The sequence below is a fragment of the Pleurodeles waltl genome, chromosome 5, assembly GCF_031143425.1.
Source record: "Pleurodeles waltl isolate 20211129_DDA chromosome 5, aPleWal1.hap1.20221129, whole genome shotgun sequence".
In the NCBI taxonomy this organism is placed as follows: domain Eukaryota; kingdom Metazoa; phylum Chordata; class Amphibia; order Caudata; family Salamandridae; genus Pleurodeles; species Pleurodeles waltl.
In genome coordinates this window covers 1,610,798,912-1,610,822,162 of record NC_090444.1, presented here as the reverse complement: position 1 = coordinate 1,610,822,162, position 23,251 = coordinate 1,610,798,912, and the positions used below count along the sequence as shown (strand labels likewise).

General features: G+C 47.4%; 1 protein-coding gene across 4 annotated transcripts in view; it reads right to left on the bottom strand.

Moving 5' to 3' along the window:
• The window catches only part of GREB1 (growth regulating estrogen receptor binding 1), a 932,876-nt gene that overhangs the window by 575,345 nt on the left and 334,280 nt on the right, over positions 1-23,251 (bottom strand). For all 4 annotated transcript variants that reach the window (XM_069235945.1, XM_069235948.1, XM_069235946.1 and 1 more), the window contains exon 11: positions 5,257-5,607. In XM_069235945.1, the coding sequence (XP_069092046.1) occupies positions 5,257-5,607 (351 nt within the window). The remainder of the gene's footprint in view (positions 1-5,256; positions 5,608-23,251) is intronic.

The following is a 23,251-nucleotide window of genomic DNA, read 5'->3' as shown; positions in this document are numbered from 1 at the left end:
CACCAAAGATGGAAAGAAAGAGATGAGGTTTTGTGTGGACTACAGAGGGCTCAATTCTGTCACCAAGACAGATGCGCATCCAATTCCAAGAGCTGATGAGCTCATAGACAAATTAGGTGCTGCCAAATTCCAAAGTACCTTTGACTTGACAGCAGGGTACTGGCAAATAAAAATGGCACCTGGAGCAAAAGAGAAAACAGCATTCTCCACACCTGATGGGCATTATCAGTTTACTGTTATGCCCTTTGGTTTAAAGAATGCCCCTGCCACCTTCCAAAGGTTGGTGAATCAAGTCCTTGCTGGCTTGGAGTCCTTTAGCACAGCTTATCTTGATGATATTGCTGTCTTTAGCTCCACCTGGCAGGATCACCTGGTCCACCTGAAGAAGGTTTTGAAGGCTCTGCAATCTGCAGGCCTCTCTATCAAGGCATCCAAATGCCAGATAGGGCAGGGAACTGTGGTTTACTTGGGCCACCTTGTAGGTGGAGGCCAAGTTCAGCCACTCCAACCCAAGATCCAGACTATTCTGGACTGGGTAGCTCCAAAAACCCAGACTCAAGTCAGGGCATTCCTTGGCTTGACTGGGTATTACAGGAGGTTTGTGAAGGGATATGGATCCATTGTGACAGCCCTCACTGAACTCACCTCCAAGAAAATGCCCAAGAAAGTGAACTGGACTGTGGAATGCCAACAGGCCTTTGACACCCTGAAACAAGCAATGTGCTCAGCACCAGTTCTCAAAGCTCCAGATTATTCTAAGCAGTTCATTGTGCAGACTGATGCCTCTGAACATGGGATAGGGGCAGTTTTGTCCCAAACAAATGATGATGGCCTTGACCAGCCTGTTGCTTTCATTAGCAGGAGGTTACTCCCCAGGGAGCAGCGTTGGAGTGCCATTGAGAGGGAGGCCTTTGCTGTGGTTTGGTCCCTGAAGAAGCTGAGACCATACCTCTTTGGGACTCACTTCCTAGTTCAAACTGACCACAGACCTCTCAAATGGCTGATGCAAATGAAAGGTGAAAATCCTAAACTGTTGAGGTGGTCCATCTCCCTACAGGGAATGGACTTTATAGTGGAACACAGACCTGGGACTGCCCATGCCAATGCAGATGGCCTTTCCAGGTTCTTCCACTTAGAAAATGAAGACTCTCTTGGGAAAGGTTAGTCTCATCCTCTTTCGTTTGGGGGGGGGTTGTGTAAGGAAATGCCTCCTTGGCATGGTTGCCCCCTGACTTTTTGCCTTTGCTGATGCTATGTTTACAATTGAAAGTGTGCTGAGGCCTGCTAACCAGGCCCCAGCACCAGTGTTCTTTCCCTAACCTGTACTTTTGTATCCACAATTGGCAGACCCTGGCATCCAGATAAGTCCCTTGTAACTGGTACTTCTAGTACCAAGGGCCCTGATGCCAAGGAAGGTCTCTAAGGGCTGCAGCATGTCTTATGCCACCCTGGAGACCTCTCACTCAGCACAGACACACTGCTTACCAGCTTGTGTGTGCTAGTGAGGACAAAACGAGTAAGTCGACATGGCACTCCCCTCAGGGTGCCATGCCAGCCTCTCACTGCCTATGCAGTATAGGTAAGACACCCCTCTAGCAGGCCTTACAGCCCTAAGGCAGGGTGCACTATACCATAGGTGAGGGTACCAGTGCATGAGCATGGTACCCCTACAGTGTCTAAACAAAACCTTAGACATTGTAAGTGCAGGGTAGCCATAAGAGTATATGGTCTGGGAGTCTGTCAAACACGAACTCCACAGCACCATAATGGCTACACTGAAAACTGGGAAGTTTGGTATCAAACTTCTCAGCACAATAAATGCACACTGATGCCAGTGTACATTTTATTGTAAAATACACCACAGAGGGCACCTTAGAGGTGCCCCCTGAAACTTAACCGACTATCTGTGTAGGCTGACTAGTTTTAGCAGCCTGCCACAAACCGAGACATGTTGCTGGCCCCATGGGGAGAGTGCCTTTGTCACTCTGAGGCCAGTAACAAAGCCTGCACTGGGTGGAGATGCTAACACCTCCCCCAGGCAGGAATTGTCACACCTGGCGGTGAGCCTCAAAGGCTCACCTCCTTTGTGCCAACCCAGCAGGACACTCCAGCTAGTGGAGTTGCCCGCCCCCTCCGGCCAGGCCCCACTTTTGGCGGCAAGGCCGGAGAAAATAATGAGAAAAACAAGGAGGAGTCACTGGCCAGTCAGGACAGCCCCTAAGGTGTCCTGAGCTGAGGTGACTCTAACTTTTAGAAATCCTCCATCTTGCAGATGGAGGATTCCCCCAATAGGGTTAGGATTGTGACCCCCTCCCCTTGGGAGGAGGCACAAAGAGGGTGTACCCACCCTCAGGGCTAGTAGCCATTGGCTACTAGCCCCCCAGACCTAAACACGCCCTTAAATTTAGTATTTAAGGGCTACCCTGAACCCTAGAAAATTAGATTCCTGCAACTACAAGAAGAAGGACTGCCCAGCTGAAAACCCCTGCAGCGGAAGACCAGAAGACGACAACTGCCTTGGCTCCAGAAACTCACCGGCCTGTCTCCTGCCTTCCAAAGATCCTGCTCCAGCGACGCCTTCCAAAGGGACCAGCGACCTCGACATCCTCTGAGGACTGCCCCTGCTTCGAAAAGACAAGAAACTCCCGAGGACAGCGGACCTGCTCCAAGAAAAGCTGCAACTTTGTTTCCAGCAGCTTTAAAGAACCCTGCAAGCTCCCCGCAAGAAGCGTGAGACTTGCAACACTGCACCCGGCGACCCCGACTCGACTGGTGGCGATCCAACACCTCAGGAGGGACCCCAGGACTACTCTGATACTGTGAGTACCAAAACCTGTCCCCCCTGAGCCCCCACAGCGCCGCCTGCAGAGGGAATCCCGAGGCTTCCCCTGACCGCGACTCTTTGAACCTAAAGTCCCGACGCCTGGGAGAGACCCTGCACCCGCAGCCCCCAGGACCTGAAGGACCGGACTTTCACTGGAGAAGTGACCCCCAGGAGTCCCCCTCCCTTGCCCAAGTGGAGGTTTCCCCGAGGAACCCCCCCCTTGCCTGCCTGCAGCGCTGAAGAGATCCCGAGATCTCTCATAGACTAACATTACAAACCCGACGCTTGCTTCTACACTGCACCCGGCCGCCCCCGCGCTGCTGAGGGTGAAATTTCTGTGTGGGCTTGTGTCCCCCCCGGTGCCCTACAAAACCCCCCTGGTCTGCCCTCCGAAGACGCGGGTACTTACCTGCAAGCAGACCGGAACCGGGGCACCCCCTTCTCTCCATTCTAGCCTATGTGTTTTGGGCACCACTTTGAACTCTGCACCTGACCGGCCCTGAGCTGCTGGTGTGGTGACTTTGGGGTTGCTCTGAACCCCCAACGGTGGGCTACCTTGGATCAAGAACTGAACCCTGTAAGTGTCCTACTTACCTGGTAAAACTAACAAAAACTTACCTCCCCCAGGAACTGTGAAAATTGCACTAAGTGTCCACTTTTAAAACAGCTATTTGTCAATAACTTGGAAAGTATACATGCAATTTTTATGATTTAACGTTCCTAAAGTACTTACCTGCAATACCTTTCGAATGAGATATTACATGTAGAATTTGAACCTGTGGTTCTTAAAATAAACTAAGAAAAGATATTTTTCTATACAAAACCTATTGGCTGTATTTGTCTCTGAGTGTGTGTACCTCATTTATTGTCTATGTGTATGTACAACAAATGCTTAACACTACTCCTTGGATAAGCCTACTGCTCGACCACACTACCACAAAATAGAGCATTAGTATTATCTATTTTTTACCACTATTTTACCTCTAAGGGGAACCCTTGGACTCTGTGCATGCTATTCCTTACTTTGAAATAGCACATACAGAGCCAACTTCCTACAGACTCACTTCCTAGTTCAAACTGACCACAGACCTCTCAAATGGCTGATGCAAATGAAAGGTGAAAATCCTAAACTGTTGAGGTGGTCCATCTCCCTACAGGGAATGGACTTTATAGTGGAACACAGACCTGGGACTGCCCATGCCAATGCAGATGGCCTTTCCAGGTTCTTCCACTTAGAAAATGAAGACTCTCTTGGGAAAGGTTAGTCTCATCCTCTTTCGTTTGGGGGGGGGTTGTGTAAGGAAATGCCTCCTTGGCATGGTTGCTCCCTGACTTTTTGCCTTTGCTGATGCTATGTTTACAATTGAAAGTGTGCGATTTGTCTCTGAGTGTGTGTACCTCATTTATTGTCTATGTGTATGTACAACAAATGCTTAACACTACTCCTTGGATAAGCCTACTGCTCGACCACACTACCACAAAATAGAGCATTAGTATTATCTATTTTTACCACTATTTTACCTCTAAGGGGAACCCTTGGACTCTGTGCATGCTATTCCTTACTTTGAAATAGCACATACAGAGCCAACTTCCTACACCTTTCATATAATTTCATCTGCAGTACTCGATGTTACTTTGGGCACCCTCTACTATCCTGCCAAATTTGTGACACGTTAGTGTATGGGTTAGAAAATCAGTTCCTTCCTCTATCATGACCATGGCTTTGTCTCCAGTTGGACTTCTTTTAAGATTAACTGCAACTGCTACTGCAAGTTCACAGTCAATTTACGGACAATTAGGATCCTGCCTCTGTTCTGTCTCCTATGATGTGATATCAGGGATCCTGCTTCTCTGTAACCTATGTCTCAGCCGCTAATATGCACCTCTGCGCATTTCTTCAAGCTAATCCTGTCCATTGACGCTCCTGTTTTCTCTCACTTTCTGAAGTTTAATTAAGCATATGGCCATCTCAGGGATGAGGAGCCCGCTCACAGTTTCTAGTATTTGAGCCACTATTGAAGTGCCCAGTCGCCCATGTCTTCTGTGGTGCACCTTTCTATATATGGCGGTCTGGCAATCTATGCACTGCAGGACTCAATTTCTCACACCCCAACAGTACTCCTAGTTTTTAACATACCTCTTGTAGTCTCATTTGCAGCCTTTGACTTGCAAGTGTTTGGAGAGGTCCACAGTACTAGCCTTTTAATTCCCCAGTCCCTAAGCATTATAAGTCCTCCGACTGGAGCGACCAAAGATCCAACTGATTTTCACTTGCTTAGATTTTAGTCCTCGCCACTCATCAAAAATGTGCGCTTGCCCCAGTATTGCAACAGTTACAACAAATACCTAAAAAAGTAGCAAAAAGTGGGTCAATCAATATACATTTTATAATATCCTCTGAACAACACCAACAGTGTACTTATAAAGCTCACCAGTCACTGCAATGCATGATTCTAGACTCCGGGCTCGTGTGGCACATATCATTACCACATAATTGGTCTTTTCTAGTTTTCCTTCAATAAGCAGCTTAAACATTTCTGAAAGTCCCTCCGCTAGGGAGTAGCTGCATTCAATAATCTTAACACATTCGTTGCAAGAGCTGGCAGCTAGCCCGGCCAGCCAGGGCAGCTGTGCTGTGGTGACCAGTGATAAATAGCTGGGCATTTGAGGAAAACCATGTGACATGTTCGGCGGATACTGACGAATTTCTGTTAGGTGGGATTCCCTCCAAGAGCGCATAAATATCTGTTCCAGATCTTCAATTAGTGGAATCTGATCTGAAGCTAGAAAACAGAAAAAATGCATGATTTATTTAGTGGAAACTACAGTAGGAACTGTAAAGGAACAATTGTCAATGAAAACACAATCACATATGCGAATGAGACAGGTGCACAGGCAAGTCAGCCGGATAGTTATAAATACACCCTCGTTAACACCCTTATTCTGTAACTAAAGACATAATAAGTATTGATACAGGCAGTAGAGTCAGTGTTATAATCAATTAATCTCCCTGATGAGTGCATGCCTCCTGGAAGTAGCTATATTTCCATGCCTGCCCTGATCAAAGAGAGGGGAAGAACTGAAAACAGCCCAAATATTTAAGAAAAGGATCATTTACTTTTAGAACTTCAACCTTCAAATATTTGTGGATAATGTACTGTAGGGTGCTTTTTGGCAAGCAGGAAGAGTTGAAAGATGGGTTTATGAATGTGTATGCAAGCATCTGGATGCTCAGCAGAATTAGGGGGCATTTAACAGCAGGTAACTTCAAAATACAGAACACAGGCTGTGGCTCCACCATCAGAAAAACTGATGTAGCAGCCACAAAAAAAAGGAAAACCTCTAAACAAGGCAGGTAAACTGAGAGTAAGGGGACTTGGACATCCTGTCAGTTTAGGATGGATTCCAGGCTACTGCCCAACTCTAAAGTCCAAAATTACACACAACTTACTGGTAGAACAAATCTGTTTCTCTTTTGGTTTCATCTCACTAGTAGAAACAATGTGATAGATTCTTGAACGTCTATCAGTGACTGTCCAGGCTGTTGTTTTCTGTCACCTTCACTTGCTATATTTTAAAGCTCCCCTTGGGAATCAACGCTGATAACTTGCCTGGTCATAAAAATGCAATACACTGCTGCTGGACAGACCACTTCAACAGCTCTGTTCTTCTCTGCACAATGGTTTTGTGAGTATTCTGCTAGGGCTAACAACCTTGGAGTGTAATTCAAGATTGTATGCTATGCGCAAGTGCATTTTCCATTCAAGGAAGATGTGCATCATTCTAAACTGTGCATGCTTGGGTCCTACATATGCACTACTTGCCCCTCATCAGATGGTGGACTCACTGCAAATGGTGCCTGTAATTTGAACATCTTAAGGGCATGACTTAATAATATATCTTTATCTTATTTTACAGGTGTGATAATAAATACCATAGTTAGGGTAAGAAGAAGGATGGGAGAGACTAGGAGAGTTACAAGAGGCATTAGCTGAGATTCGGGCATGGTTTGTGTCCGTAGGACTTGCATGGCTCTAACAGGGAAGATGTCACAGAAAGGCACACTTCACCTATCCAGTTTACCTGGATGGTCAGGTTGGAGGGTATAAAGGTCGGATGGGAGAAAATTAGAAAGGGTCTGTAGGAGGATGGCTCAGTTTATGCTGTGCACCTATGGTGTGGCAGACTCTACTAAGTCTAGGCAACCCTTAGTGATAGGGAATAGGTGTCCAGATAGCAAAAAGCTCTCAAGGAAGTAGCTGAGGTGAGCGGATGAAGATTATCCAGGAGGAATGTGAAGCACTTGCAACACCACAGTAGTCAGACAGTAACTCACCCAGAAGAGAGAATCACAGTGTTGCAAAAATAAAGGATACTTTATTACAGCCCTACTACTATACTAGCATTGGTATATCTATATTTGAATATATATATACACACAATATATACTCAAAATAACCTTAACAAATAGCATAAAAACAGACAGGGCCCTATGGGAGGGCTAAACCATATACTAAAAAAGTGGGATGTGAAATAGTGAACCCAGCCAAGGAAAGTGTGGTAGTTAGCTATGAGTTGGGGGCAGATAGTTACACCAGAGGTAAGTTCTGTAAATGTCCCCAGCAACCAGGTGAAAGGTAGTTACCCACCCAGTTGTCCAATAGGCTAACACACAGAGTTGTGGTTGGAGTTTGTGGGATTCAGGACCCTCCTGAATGGACCCCAAGGAAACCAGCAGACAAGAGGAAGGTTGGAGATGACTCCCAAGACAGGATACCCAGAAGACGGAGTACCATGGGACCCAGATGTACAGGGGAGAAGGGACTCTCTCTGAAGTCAGTGGATGCCTCGGATTGTCCAGCTGCTGCCACGATCCGTGGACCAGGCTGATGGAACCCTGGGATGATTCCTGGATGTGGAGGACCTGCAAAAGAAGGGGGAAGAGTCTAGCATCTTTGGAGGTGCCCAGGTGGTGCGGGTGGCAATGCCCACCCTCTGGGACATGGATACTCAAAGTACGGCCCGGAGGCCGCATGCGGCTCACTTGACCTTTACATGCGGTCCCCTGGACAACAGGAGTACAGGGTTGCTCCTAACTTGATAGTAAATAAAGAGGCAATGGTTTATTTCAAGGTTAACTGGTGTTAAGGAAAGAAAGTAACCAGGGAGTCCTGAGCTTCACTTTAAAAGCAAGTTCATTTTTAAAGACATCTTGCAGCAAAAGTTTATAAATATAACAGTCACTTCAAAATTCAAAAAGTGTATTAAGTTAACACGCAGTCCATTTCACCTAAGTATAATTTATTGTATCAGGTCAATGAGAAGTATTAATTTAAATGTGATAGTTTTCAAACAAGTATTTAGAAACATTAATTTTCACTTCTACACTGACTAATACGCCAATAGTGAATTAAACAAGTAAGTTAGATGTTATGTGCACTTTTTGAGTGGCCTGGGTTCCTATTATAGATGAACAGCATTGGATTTTATTAAATCAAACACAGAAGCAGATTTGTACTGTGCAGACCCTGAACATAAAATTAAGTCATTGCCTAGGATCACACAATTTGGAAAAGTGGGGAAGCTAAGATTAATCCCAGGTTTTCTAGTTTCATATTGCTCAATTCAGCCACTAGATGTATACCCTTCGCTTCACCTACCAATACTTAACCACCAGTCCTCCCAACTCCCTTGCCCGACCGCCATTCCACTGGCATTGATGTGGCCCTCGGTCACATCACAGACCAAACTTTTTGGCCCCTGGGAAAATGTTTGCGGGTACCCATGCTCTGGGAGGTGAAGTTACTGCAGGTTGGTGGAAGAAGAAGTCCAGCTGTGAGGTCTAGGAGCTGCAGAAGATCCCAGGAGTCACCTATGAGTTGTCCCTCAATGGTCGCCAGATTGCAGGAGGGTCAGTGACCATCCAGGTCACCAAGATGCACTGACAAATGCAAGCAGGAGCAGAAGAAGTATTTGCGCAGGTTTGGGAACCAGCAAGGTCAAGTAGACTCTACACTTGAGGGGGGAGTCAGGACTGGCCATCAGCACACAGGAAGGGCAGCAAAAGTTGATGGAGCTCCCACGAGTGGCCCACGGGCGATGAACACAGGGAGTCACAAGGAGGCCTTACCAGCACAACAAACTCAGAAGTCTCACATCGCAAGAGATGCAGGACCGGGACTGAGCTTTGAGTTGCAGAGTGCCGAAGGCCGGGGCTTCTTGGCGCCTGAAGATCTCCTGGTGGAAGAGTCAACAAGCCTTGGCAAGTGCAACAGTTGCAGAACACAGGGGTTCCAGTCCAGTGACAAGAGGAGGGGCCCACAGTCTCCCATGTTGGTTAGAAGACAAGCAGGACCCAGAGCAGCCCACAGATTCACTATCTGTGAAGCAGGATCTTCTGATGTCCTTTGGACAGCAGACCCCACCAGCCCGTCGACGTTGTCTTGAGGTGCCTGCGGATGCAGGGGAGTGACTCCTTCACTCCAAGGGAGATTCCTTTGTGCTTCCAGGTGCAGAGTCCTTGTGACCCTGAAGGATGCACAGCCTTGGATGTTGCAGAATTCTTGCAGGATCCAGACAAACAATGTTGCTATGGGAGCCTTCCTACCAGAAGCAGACGTATTTTTGGTTCCAAAGCAAACCAGCAGGGGTTCCAGAGGCCAGGAGCAGAAGATGTGCTGCAGAGAGTTCCTTTGAGAGTCCTGCTTGATGAATATGAGGTCCCACCCACAGGGGATCCCTTAAGTAACGCTAAAAGGGGGTTGGTCACTCTCTGAAGTGACCCACTTATCAGAGGGGGTCAGGGACGTCATCTACCTGGCCTAACCAGTCAGAATCTCCCAAGGGCCTCTGCATATCTTATTTCCAAGATGGCAGAATCAAGTGGCCACCTGGCAGAGCTCTGTGCACCTCTCTAGGGGAGGAGCTGGATAGGGGGGTGGTCACTTGTGCCGTTTTGCGCCAGAGCGGGAACCGGGGGTTCCTGAACTGGTACAAACCAGATTATGTAAAGAGTGCATCAAATGTGCCCTTCAAAGCAGTCTGTTGGCCCTCAGAGACCGTCCCACCCCAGCCCTTAGACACCTAATACACAGGAAGAGGTTATCATACTTCTCCCTTGAAGGAAATCCTTTGTTCTGGTTCTCTGGCCTGAGCCTGGCTCACCAGCAGGAGGGCAGAACAGTGTCTGGTTCAGCAGCAGCGTGGGCTAGCAGCTAGACCCCATAAGGCCCCACAGGCAGAACTGGGGGATCCTCTAATGAACCCCCAGAGTACATGGTATCATGCAACTAACACTGGAATCAGTGTAGTTGCATGATTTCAACATTTTGATATCAAACATGCCTAGGTTCGGTAAAGCCATTATGTAGTTGGAGCACTTGTGTGACCAGTGTCCACTACATATCTTAAGATGGCTTCCCCGCACTTACAGGGTCCACAAATTGGCCTGAGGTCATTAGGGGCACCCTGCTCATACAGGGGTACCCTCACACTTGGAGATATGCACCCTGCCCTTGGGTTGAAGGGCCTACCAGAGGGGTGACTTTTAATGTCTAAGGGCAGTGACCAGGTTCGTGACGAAAGGGTGTATGCACCATTTCACGCAGGCTGCAATGGCAGACCTGCAGACACAGTTTGCATAGACTCCCATGGGTCACACAATATATGCTGCAGCCCATGGCAGACCCCTTGTGTACCAATGCCCTGGGTACCTAAGTACCATATACTAGGGACTTACATGGGTGCACCAGTATGCTAATTGTGGGCATAATAAGGTGACCAGAAACCAAATTTAGAGGAGAGACCACAGTCAGTGGGGTCCTGATTAGCAGGATCCCAGTTGTAGGAAGTTGGCTCTGTATGTGCTATTTCAAAGTAATCAATAGCATGCACAGAGTCCAAGGGTTCCCCTCAGAGGTAAGATAGTGGCAAAAAGAGATAATACTAATGCTCTATTTTGTGGTAGTGTGGTCGAGCAGTAGGCTTATCAAAGGTGTAGTGTTAAGCATTTGTTGTACATACACACAGGCAATAAATGAGGAACACACACTCAGAGACAATTCCAAGCCAATAGGTTTTTGTTATAGAAAAATATATTTTCTTAGTTTATTTTAAGAACCACAGGTTCACATTCTACATGTAATATCTCATTTGAAAGGTATTGCAGGTAAGTACATTAGGAACTTTGAATAATTACAGTAGCATATATACTTTTCACATAAAACACAAATAGCTGTTTTAAAAGTGGACACAGTGCAATTTTCACAGTTCCTGGGGGAGGTAAAGTAATGTTAGTTTTTGCAGGTAAGTAAACCACCTACGGGGTTAAGATTGGGGTCCAAGGTAGCCCACCGTTGGGGGTTCAGAGCAACCCCAAAGTCACCACACCAGCAGCTCAGGGTCGGTCAGGTGCAGAGTTCAAAGTGGTGCCCAAAACGCATAGGCTTCAATGGAGAGAAGGGGGTGCCCCGGTTCCAGTCTGCCAGCAGGTAAGTACCCGCGTCTTCGGAGGGCAGACCAGGGGGGTTTTGTAGGGCACCAGGGGGGACACAAGTCCACACAAAAAGTACACCCTCAGCAGCACTGGGGCGGCCGGGTGCAGTGTGCAAACAAGCGTCGGGTTTCCAATGGGAGTCAATGGGAGACCAAGGGGTCTCTTCAGCGGTGCAGGCAGGCAAGGGGGGGGCTCCTCGGGGTAGCCACCACCTGGGCAAGGGAGAGGGCCTCCTGGGGGTCACTCCTGCACTGAAGTTCCGTTCCTTCAGGTGCTGGGGGCTGCGGGTGCAGGGTCTTTTCCAGCCGTCGGGATTTTACAGTCAGGCAGTCGCGGTCAGGGGGAGCCTCGGGATTCCCTCTGCAGGTGTTGCTGTGGGGGCTCAGGGGGGACAACTTTGGTTACTCACGGTCTCGGAGTCGCCGGAGGGTCCTCCCTGAGGTGTTGGTTCTCCACCAGTCGAGTCGGGGTCGCCGGGTGCAGTGTTGCAAGTCTCACGCTTCTTGCGGGGATTTGCAGGGGTCTTTAAATCTGCTCCTCTGTAACAAAGTTGCAGTCTTTTTGGAGCAGAGCCGCTGTCCTCAGGAGTTTCTTGTCTTTCTTGAAGCAGGGCAGTCCTCTGAGGATTCAGAGGTCGCTGGTCCTGGGGAAAGCGTCGCTGGAGCAGGTTTCTTTTAGAAGGCAGGAGACAGGCCGGTAGGTCTGGGGCCAAAGCAGTTAGTGTCTTCTTTTCTTCTTCTGCAGGGGTCTTTCAGCTCAGCGGTCCTCTTCTTCTTGTAGTTGCAGGAATCTAAATCTTTAGGTTCAGGGAAGCCCTTAAATACTAAATTTAAGGGCGTGTTTAGGTCTGGGGGGTTAGTAGCCAATGGCTACTAGCCCTGAGGGTGGGTACACCCTCTTTGTGCCTCCTCCCAAGGGGAGGGGGTCACAATCCTATCCCCATTGGGGGAATCGATTTCTAAAAGTTAGAGTCACTTCAGCTCAGGACACCTTAGGGGCTGTCCTGACTGGCCAGTGACTCCTCCTTGTTATTCTCATTATTTCCTCCGGCCTTGCCGCCAAAAGTGGGGCCCTGGCCGGAGGGGGCGGGCAACTCCACTAGCTGGAGTGCCCTGCGGTGCTGGAACAAAGGGGGCGAGCCTTTGAGGCTCACCGCCAGGTGTGACAATTCCTGCCTGGGGGAGGTGTTAGCATCTCCACCCAGTGCAGGCTTTGTTACTGGCCTCAGAGTGACAAAGGCACTCTCCCCATGGGGCCAGCAACATGTCTCGGTTTGTGGCAGGCTGCTAAAACTAGTCAGCCTACACAGATAGTCGGTTAAGTTTCAGGGGGCACCTCTAAGGTGCCCTCTGGGGTGTATTTTACAATAAAATGTACACTGGCATCAGTGTGCATTTATTGTGCTGAGAAGTTTGATACCAAACTTCCCAGTTTTCAGTGTAGCCATTATGGTGCTGTGGAGTTCGTGTTTGACAGACTCCCAGACCATATACTCTTATGGCTACCCTGCACTTACAATGTCTAAGGTTTTGTTTAGACACTGTAGGGGTACCATGCTCATGCACTGGTACCCTCACCTATGGTATAGTGCACCCTGCCTTAGGGCTGTAAGGCCTGCTAGAGGGGTGTCTTACCTATACTGCATAGGCAGTGAGAGGCTGGCATGGCACCCTGAGGGGAGTGCCATGTCGACTTACTCATTTTGTTCTCACCAGCACACACAAGCTGGCAAGCAGTGTGTCTGTGCTGAGTGAGGGGTCTCCAGGGTGGCATAAGACATGCTGTAGCCCTTAGAGACCTTCCCTGGCATCAGGGCCTTTGGTACCAGAGGTACCAGTTACAAGGGACTTACCTGGATGCCAGGGTGTGCCAATTGTGGATACAAAAGTACAGGTTAGGGAAAGAACACTGGTGCTGGGGCCTGGTTAGCAGGCCTCAGCACACTTTCAATTCAAAACATAGCATCAGCAAAGGCAAAAAGTCAGGGGGTAACCATGCCAAGGAGGCATTTCCTTACACCAGTGAACTACAGTCTAAATACACTGACATCAGGCAAAAAGTGGGGATACCTATGACACAGTTTGCATGGGCTCCCATGGGTGGCACAATATATGCTGCAGCATATGGGAGACCCGTGGTGTACCAATGCCCTTGGTACCTAAGTACCATATACTAGAGACTTACATGGGTGCACCATATCCCAATAGTGGGTGTAGAAAGGTTACCAGCAACCAGATTTACAGAAGACAGTACAGTCACTGGGTCCTGATTTGCAGGATTCCAGTGAACTACAGTCTAAACACACCGACATCAGGCAAAGAGTGGGGGTAACTATGCTAGAAAGATGGCACTTTCCTACAGGGTCAATGTCCAAAGACTGCACAGGTAAAAGAGAATAGTGAGAGACAGAAAGAGAAAGCATATGAGAGACCACAGGTAGGTGGGAAGGGATGACTAGGAGGAAGCGAGGATCAGGTGGGACACCAATTGTGCCTCTCACTGGCCTCAATGTAACCCTAGGCAGCATATTCAGACTTGTTGTATGAATCACATGCAGGTATCCTGTACATTAAAACCTTGAGGAGGATGTAAATAACAAATTCCAGTTGTAGGGATCTGGGTTTTTTGTTGCAGTACCTCCCCCACTTTTTGCCTAGTATTTGATGCAACTTTGGCTATAGTGCACTGGGTCCCTGTTAATCAGGTCCCCAGTGCCTGTGTTCTATCTCCCTAAACTGTACAATTGTTTCCCCAACTGGCAAATCTTTTCGCACCCTATGTATGTCCCTAGTAAATGGTACACCTGGTACCTAGGGCCTGAGGTGCTTAAGAGGGTCCCTAAGGGCTGCAGCACGAATCGTGCCACCCTAAGGAACCCCTGGCTAAGCACATGACAGGCTGCCATTGTAGGCTGCGTGTCTTGGTGCAGACAAAAGTGAAAACACGATATGGCACACAACCAGTGTGCCATGTCCCCTAACATTGCATGCAATATATGTAAGTCACCCCTCTAGAAAGTATTACAGCCAAAAGGCAGGGTGCATTCCATTACATGTGAGGACATGTCTGCACAAGCACATATGCCCCTGCTCCTGCTATGTCTCTGTCAATTCTCAGACATAGTAAGCGACCAGGGAAGCCACTTTAAATGCATGTGCTGGACACTGGTTAACAAGAGTTCCCCAGCTACATGTTGGCTTCACTGAAGATAGGGATGTTTGGTATCAAACATTTCGTATTGGTGAACGCACACTGATGCCAGTGTTGGATTTACCAATACATGCACCCAGAGGGCAGCTTAGAGGTGCCCTCTGAAACCCTATTAGCCTCTGGTGTGCTCACTGACTGGTTTCTACCAGCTTGCCACCAGAGACACTGTCTGGCCCCATACGTTGAGAGCCTTCTGCTTTCAGGAGGCTCAGAACACAAACCTGTCTGGGAAAAGGGTGTAACACCCACCAACCCCTCCACCGGATGACCTGCTGATTAGCCTTCCTAAGGCGGCAAGCCTCAAAGGGCTCCCGCCTTTGAAATCTGGCTCCACTCACAGGAGAGGAAGCCACCACCTTCTCTTGAGCCCATTTGGCACCTGACCAAGTGGGAAAATTAGCTAGTCGGTTAGGCGTGCCACCTCCAGGCTAGTACCACCCCTAAGGTGGGCTACTGTGAGGTGAACACGGAATTTCAGAAGTATCTTTGTGATGCCATTCCTAGGAATCCTGGGACAGGGTTATGCCCATTTCCCACAAGAAGAGGTCATATAGGGTATGTAGTGCCCCAAGGGTCAGTAGCCCATTGGCTACTACTCTACACACCCCTAACACCTCTACATTTAATGTTTAGGAAAGCCCCTCGCACCATAGAAGCAGATCTCTGCTGACCAGAAGAAGGAGGACATTCCAGAGATGCAAAAGGAAAGAGCTGAAAATCCATGATGGACTCTGCACCAACCCTGCCAACCTGCCTGTTGACTTCGATAATTGCGAGAAAGACGCCTCACCAGCTGCTGAAACTTCCAAAAGCCCTAGAAGACTGCTAGCCTTCACCTCAGCACAGGGAACTCCTGTGGAGTAGTAGAACTGCTCCCCTGCATCCTTGCAGGCACCTAACAACCGCTGAAGAGGACTCTGGACTGCCAAAAATGTCACCGGACAGCACCACTGCACCCGCGCCTCCTAGTCCATGCTGAAGAGGGCCAATAGTGCCAACCTGGTCCCCAGCCTCTCCAGAAACAAAGTCCATCGTGGGTTTCTCCGCTGCAACCTTCACATTGAGGCCTGTAGCCTCTTTGTGCGGGCCCCCCCATAAACCATGACCACCTGTGGTAAGGGCACCCCTGACGGTCCACTGCACCTGTGCACCCAGATGCCCTGGACCGAGGAGAAGAGGACCACTGGTGTCTCTGCATCCCCCAGGCTTGTGAGACTTGAACCCACATGTTGATACAGCTAGACTGGTTCCCTGTCCAAGTCTGCAGCCTGTTCTGTGGGTCTCCCTCCACCACGACCGTAGACTAGTTCCTTTAGAGTGTATATTAACAAACAAATGTTTCAGCACCCTTTGTCCCACTTCTCCCTCCCTGTTGATCAGAATGTCCATGCAGTGATGTTTTATAAAGGTATGTACCAATGACCATGTAACAGCTGCATAAATGTCTTCTACTGGTACGCTGCCTAGCAAGGCGAGAGTTACTTAATTTTCATTGTTGAACGTGCCTGCATTTTTTTGCTCCCCTTGCTTTGTGACAATATTGAATTTTTGTACTATCCATTTCCCGATAGTTCTTTCGGTGTCCAGGGATCCCCTTCTTGCATTTGCGAAGGACACAAAGAACTAGTACATGAATGGCACAAACCAATAAGTCATATTTGTGAAGCCAAGCAAAGCCACTTTGCATGGCTTAATAAATATGGAGTAAGGCAAGGCATTTCAAATGGCTGTGCTGCCTTACTCTGTGAAAGGGAGGCCGTCCATGGGCATTGGGTGGGTGTTCCCCCCCATCTTCCATGGTTCATGACGCATTTCCAGATTTACCAAAACCTGTAAACTTGAGAATGCTCCAAAAAGATATGCCTCCCAAGGAGAAGCGTAAGAAGGAGAAATACCTTTCTTTCTCCTTGTTTGTTTCTCTTTCTATGTGTGCTATGTCAAAAGCCTCTCAGGATTGTTTTTGTGCAGGAAGGTGTCTCTTCCCGCACAAAAACAATCCTGCATGAAACAAAGGCACTCTTGCACTCAAGGTGAAAAGGTGCCTGCGTTGGGGCTTGGCTGCCAAAAGGGTGCCAGTGTAGGCGGAAAGGACAGGAATGCACTATATTGAATAAATATGACACCTGCCCTTTTCCTGTGACGCAGGGCAGCGCTGCGCTGCCTTGGGTCGCAACGCTCATAAATATGGGCCCTAGTGTGTGTTTAACACAGTGCATGTTTTAGGCTTTTGAAAAAAGGCTGGTAAGGGATTGGTTTGGTTATCATGGAACTTTAATACTACCTTAGGTAGAAACCTTAGGTTTGTTCTCATTTCTACTTTGCCTTTATGCATCCACAGATATGGTTCCTTGGTGGTTGGCACTTGTATTTCAATTAAACTTCCTAAGTGAGGTGATAGTGATGAGGAATGCAGTCTTGAGGGTTAGGAATTTGAATTCTGCATTCTGCATTGGCTCAAAGTGTGATGCCATTAGTTGTCTGAAAACTGCATTCAGGTTACATGCATGCATGGTGCACTTCTTAGGGGTGCCACCTTCTTTGCTCCCTCCAGGAAGTGTTTTAAGACTGGTGTGGTGAAAAAACTTTTCCCTAGTATACCTCTTGCGTATGCTATAATGGCTGCTAGGTGAACCTTGATAGAGACATAGAATAGATGCTTGCCCAACAGGTGTGTCAAGTAACAAAAAAATGTGGCATCCTGTTCCCAGTCTTCTTGTTTTTTTGGCTTGTTGCACCTTTGTTGAAAACATTTCCACTTGTTGCTGTATCATTTCCTTGTTGTTGGTTGCCTTGCTTCCTTTAGAATCTTCATTGCTCTCCTTGGTAGATTAAAGTAAATAACCTCTATGTCCTCAAGAACCATGCAGTGTGTTTGGTTCTATACCTGGCCTGTTGTGGGGTTATTTTAGCGTTTTGCATGGGCACATTTATTTTAGTTTCGTGCCTAAGGCCTGTACTGTTTCACATAGTTGCATTTCTTTTTATTCCTTTTATTATGTTAGCAAATGCTTCACTTTAGAGGTTTTTTTGTTATTTTCATCAGCTGCCCTTCCACACAGGATTTATTAGTTCTTTTGCACAACATTTTCATCTTGTGCTCAGCCCAGGACTGTTCAAGGCTGTACATGATAATTTACTGAGTATTGCCGGTCCGAAAAGTACAATGTCTACCCTGCACAGAAATTACATATCATCACATCAGAGCAGTTATCCAAACAACAACACATTTTGTTATAAAACAACAATCTGCCACAAACCAGGTTAGAAGGGACATTCCAATCAGCCAGCCATCTTATACTGTACCCTGTCATCACAGTTCTGCTGAACCCGGAGTCTTCTTTCCATCTATTTGGAGGACTGCCAGCAGACCAACAGAAGTCTTCTCTACCTATTGCACAGGTATGGGATTAGGTTTCCTTGCATTGTCTAGATGGGCAAATTAATGCTAAAACTGCTATTGCTCTCATGTATATTTTTAGTAGTGCATACAGGGGTTTTAGACTCACTTTTGTGACAGTATGGTGGGACTTTTTATCTGTTTCACTTTTCTGGTCACCACAATAATAGTGCTGTGTTTCATTGTCCTAATAATCATAATTCATGCCTTTTTACACAGAACGCAGTTGCTTCAATAAATTGTATTGAACCAAATTCTGCTTCTGTCTGTCTTTTGGATGTATGAGACTTGGGTAACTGAGAAAAAGGAGTAAGATCTGTTCCACCACGACTTCCCTTAGAAGTCACAGATTGTCATGCGTCAGGCTGCCACAAACCACCTTCACTCTTGGATTGTGGCAAGGTGCTGCTAGCTAGCCGAAAGGATTAGGCCAGCAGCTATCAGATGGTGTGGGATCAGACTCAGTCCCTCACACACTGTGGAGCTGCCGCCCGAATCCAGCAGTCTCGTCCACATGAAGAGAGTCTTACGACATGGCATCACCAACTTTGGTTAGGCATTAACTTTAAGGATCTCTTAAGTAACTCTGTCTCATTACGTGATAAGGACACCCTAACTACCTTATGCATAAGGCATTAGGGAATATTCTCCTCAGCTAAATATACAGCACCTGTTCTAGGTTGTAGGTTGTTCAAGGTTGAACCTTAAAAAAGGATTTTCCCAAATTGGTGTTTCCATCTCTGAACTGATCATTCTTAAAAAACGGCAGACCCTCAACGGGTAGCAATTGCAGCAAACATGAGACAACCTCTCTCCCAACATTAATTAAATCATGGGCTCCCCGTTGAGGGTGGGGAGGTAACATTCGTTGTTGATGCTCACACAGCACACAGAACTGATGTTCTTTATTCTTATGTCACCTTTCCAGCAGCAGATAGGAATACACACACATTTCACCACTACCCTACACAATAGCAAATGCACCCGCACAATACAGACCATACGCATATTTAGAAATACCATTATGTTTTCAAGAACGCCATTATTGGCATGATGGTGCCCTACCCCACCTTCCACAGAACATTAGACTAGGTCCTTTATGTATAATGATCCTACATGGCCAGAAGTGGCTACCTACACACCATACCCAAATGCAGGTACCATTGTTGTAGTGGAAGTACGCCGCCTACCTACTAACTTAGTAGAAATATATAGACGCTTAATACAATTTGTAATGCAGAATTTAAACACCGACCCAGCAACAGTTAGTTGCAGCACAACCACATTTGGCCACAGCAAGAATAAATCCTGTGACTGTGCATTCAATAATGGGAAAGGTACCCACCAAGTGTGAAGAAATTCAGTTTTGGCAAGCACAAAATATAAGCGCTTTGGAATGTTTCCCATGGGGGACCCCAAGATGAACACAGAATTCTCACAATGTGCTTGCTATCTGGGATGGTGGTTCCCTCGGTGGACAACTGTGCCACTTGGGGTACAGTATTTTCTGCACTCTACACTACCGAGCAATTGCAAATCTTCCAGAAGTTTTAAAGCAGAGTCAAGATAAATACAGGGAAGCCCCAGCTATGGACTTGGGGATGCAATTAATGGATAATTGTGCCTCAGTGTCCTCAATAATATTAATTACTCTTAAAGGGGAACCAGTAGCCTTGGCAGTATGCCAGCGGCTCCGGGACTTTTCTGCACAGCATCAAGAAAGCAAGCTGACAAAGATTATTGCCGAAACCTATACTAGTATTGGTAGGGATAGTCTAGGAGCCAGACCGGGTAAACCACAATTACATCCGACAAGGATTCTACCAAGCAAGCACCAGAGGGTTCTAAAAAATAGTGGGACAAACAAAAACAAAATAAAGACAGTCAAAAACAAAGAGGAGAATCTCCGTGATCGGAGAGCTCTGAGACACACTATAATTTAAAAAATAGGGAAACTTTCAAAGCTTCAATAGATACCAATATACTGACGTGTGCCAATCTCGTTCCTTTCCGGGCTCACTGGAAAAACGCAGTGAGAGAGGAGGCCACTCAGAACACTGAAACCAGTACGTGAAACAATGAAAAGATTCACAGAGCTCATCTGAAGTTTCAATAAAAAAGGGAGAGAAGGGGGCAACAATTTCAGCTAAGAATGCCACACATATTGAGAAATTTACTGAAGAACAGGACATGGGCAGTGACAGCAACTAACAACTTTTTAGAAGTCGAAACTGCGGACAGGCATGCCTCCCCCCTGAACCGGGTTTACAAAGTGAAAATACAAATAGAGGGCGACATGGAGTGCACAATTAAAGAAATATTTTGGGTAAGATTAATTATGATATTCCCCTGGCAGAAAAAGATTGGCCATCTGAATTTGTCAGTAATCTCCCATGAGGGGAAGATGTAATTGCACCATCTTTTTTCATCTTAGTTCTAGATTCATTAAAAGAAGCTTAAGCTGTAGACTGGGCATTGGCGCAACCCTGTAGGATGGGACAAAGAGCCCCACTGCCATATAATACTAATTAGATCAAAATCACAGGTTCAACCACAGTATCCCATTAAACATGAAGCTAAAGCACCAGTGAGAGAAATACTCTCACAACTTGAGTATTAGGTACTTTAAGTAATGATGGTGCTACATGGCCAGAACTGGCTACCTACACCCCACACCCTAATGCATGTACCATCGTGGTAGTGGAAGTACGCAGCCTATATACTAACTTAGTAGAAATAGATAGATGCTTAATACAATTACCAGGATGTAATGTAACCCTGTGTATTACCAATGTACAACCCTTTTTTTCCTCTAGCTAAGCCGGAACATTCATAAAGAACAGTCTTAGATTACAGACACCTTTACAGTCACACATGGATATTTGCGATACTATGCGCACACAGCACAGTACCTTTTAACAATTGTAGGAAGTTGGCTCTGTATGTGCTATTTCAAAGTAAGGAATAGCATGCACAGAGTCCAAGGGTTCCCCTTAGAGGTAAGATAGTGGCAAAAAGAGATAATACTAATGCTCTATTTTGTGGTAGTGTGGTCGAGCAGTAGGCTTATCAAAGGAGTAGTGTTAAGCATTTGTTGTACATACACACAGGCAATAAATGAGGAACACACACTCCAGCCAATAGGTTTTGTTATAGAAAAATATATTTTCTTAGTTTATTTTAAGAACCACAGGTTCAAATTCTACATGTAATATCTCATTTGAAAGGTATTGCAGGTAAGTACTTTAGGAACTTTGAATCATTACATTAGCATGTATACTTTTTACATAAAACACAAATAGCTGTTTTAAAAGTGGACACAGTGCAATTTTCACAGTTCCTGGGGGAGGTAAAGTATTGTTAGTTTTAACAGGTAAGTAAGTCACTTACAGGTTTCAGTTTTGGGTCCAAGGCAGCCCACCGTTGGGGGTTCAGAGCAACCCCAAAGTTATCACACCAGCAGCTCAGGGCCGGTCAGGTGCAAAGGTCAAAGAGGTGCCCAAAACACATAGGCTTCAATGGAGAGAAGGGGGTGCCCTGGTTCCAGTCTGACAGCAGGTAAGTACCCGCGTCTTCGGAGGGCAGACCAGGGGGGTTTTGTAGGGCACCGGGGGGGACACGAGTCAGCACAAAAAGTACACCCTCAGCAGCGCGGGGGCGGCCGGGTGCAGTGTGGGAACAAGCGTCGGGTTTCCAATAGTTTCCTATGGGAGACCAAGGGGTCTCTTCAGCGATGCAGGCAGGCAAGGGGGGGGCTCCTCGGGGTAGCCACCACCTGGGCAAGGGAGAGGGCCTCCTGGGGGTCACTCCTGCACAGGAGTTCCGTTCCTTCAGGTGCTGGGGGCTGCGGGTGCAGGGTCTTTTCCAGCCGTCGGGAAATGGAGTTCAGGCAGTCGTGGTCAGGGGGAGCCTCGGGATTCCCTCTGCAGGCGTCGCTGTGGGGGCTCAGGGGGGACAACTTTGGTTACTCACGGTCTTGGAGTCGCCGGGGGGGTCCTCCCTGAGGTGTTGGTTCTCCACCAGTCGAGTCGGGGTCGCCGGGTGCAGTGTTGCAAGTCTCACGCTTCTTGCGGGGAGTTGCAGGGGTCTTTAAATCTGCTCCTTGAAACAAAGTTGCAGTTCTTTTGGAGCAGTGCCGCTGTCCTCGGGAGTTTCTTGTCTTTCTTGAAGCAGGGCACTCCTCAGAGGATTCAGAGGTCGCTGGTCCCTTGGAAAGCGTCGCTGGAGCAGGTTTCTTTTGGAAAGCAGGAGACAGGCCGGTAAGTCTGGGGCCAAAGCAGTTGGTGTCTTCTGTTCTTCCTCTGCAGGGGTTTTTCAGCTCAGCAGTCCTCTTCTTCTTGTAGTTTCAGGAATCTAAATTCTTAGGTTCAGGGGAGCCCTTAAATACTAAATTTAAGGGCGTGTTTAGGTCTGGGGGGTTAGTAGCCAATGGCTACTAGCCCTGAGGGTGGGTACACCCTCTTTGTGCCTCCTCCCAAGGGGAGGGGATCACATTCCTATCCCTATTGGGGGAATCCTCCTTCTACAAGATGGAGGATTTCTAAAAGTCAGAGTCACCTCAGCTCAGGACACCTTAGGGGCTGTCCTGACTGGCCAGTGACTCATCCTTGTTTTTCTCATTATCTCTCCTGGACTTGCCGCCAAAAGTGGGGGCTGTGTCCAGGGGGCGGGCATCTCCACTAGCTGGAGTGCCCTGGGGCATTGTAACACGAAGCTTGAGCCTTTGAAGCTCACTGCTAGGTGTTACAGTTCCTGCAGGGGGGAGGTGTGAAGCACCTCCACCCAGAGCAGGCTTTGTTTCTGTCCTCAGAGAGCACAAAGGCTCTCACCGCATGAGGTCAGAAACTCGTCTCTCAGCAGCAGGCTGGCACAGACCAGTCAGTCCTGCACTGAACAATTGGGTAAAATACCGGGGGTATCTCTAAGATGCCCTCTGTGTGCATTTTTTAATAAATCCAACACTGGAATCAGTGTGGGTTTATTATTCTGAGAAGTTTGATACCAAACTTTCCTAGTATTCAGTGTAGCCATTATGGAGCTGTGGAGTTCGTTTTTGACAGACTCCCAGACCATATACTCTTATGGCTACCCTGCACTTACAATGTCTAAGGTTTTGCTTAGACACTGTAGGGACATGTGCTCATGCACATATACCCTCACCTGTGGTATAGTGCACCCTGCCTTAGGGCTGTAAGGCCTGCTAGAGGGGTGACTTACCTATGCCACAGGCAGTGTGAGGTTGGCATGGCACCCTGAGGGGAGTGCCATGTCGACTTAGTCATTTTCTCCCCACCAGCACACACAAGCTGGCAAGCAGTGTGTCTGT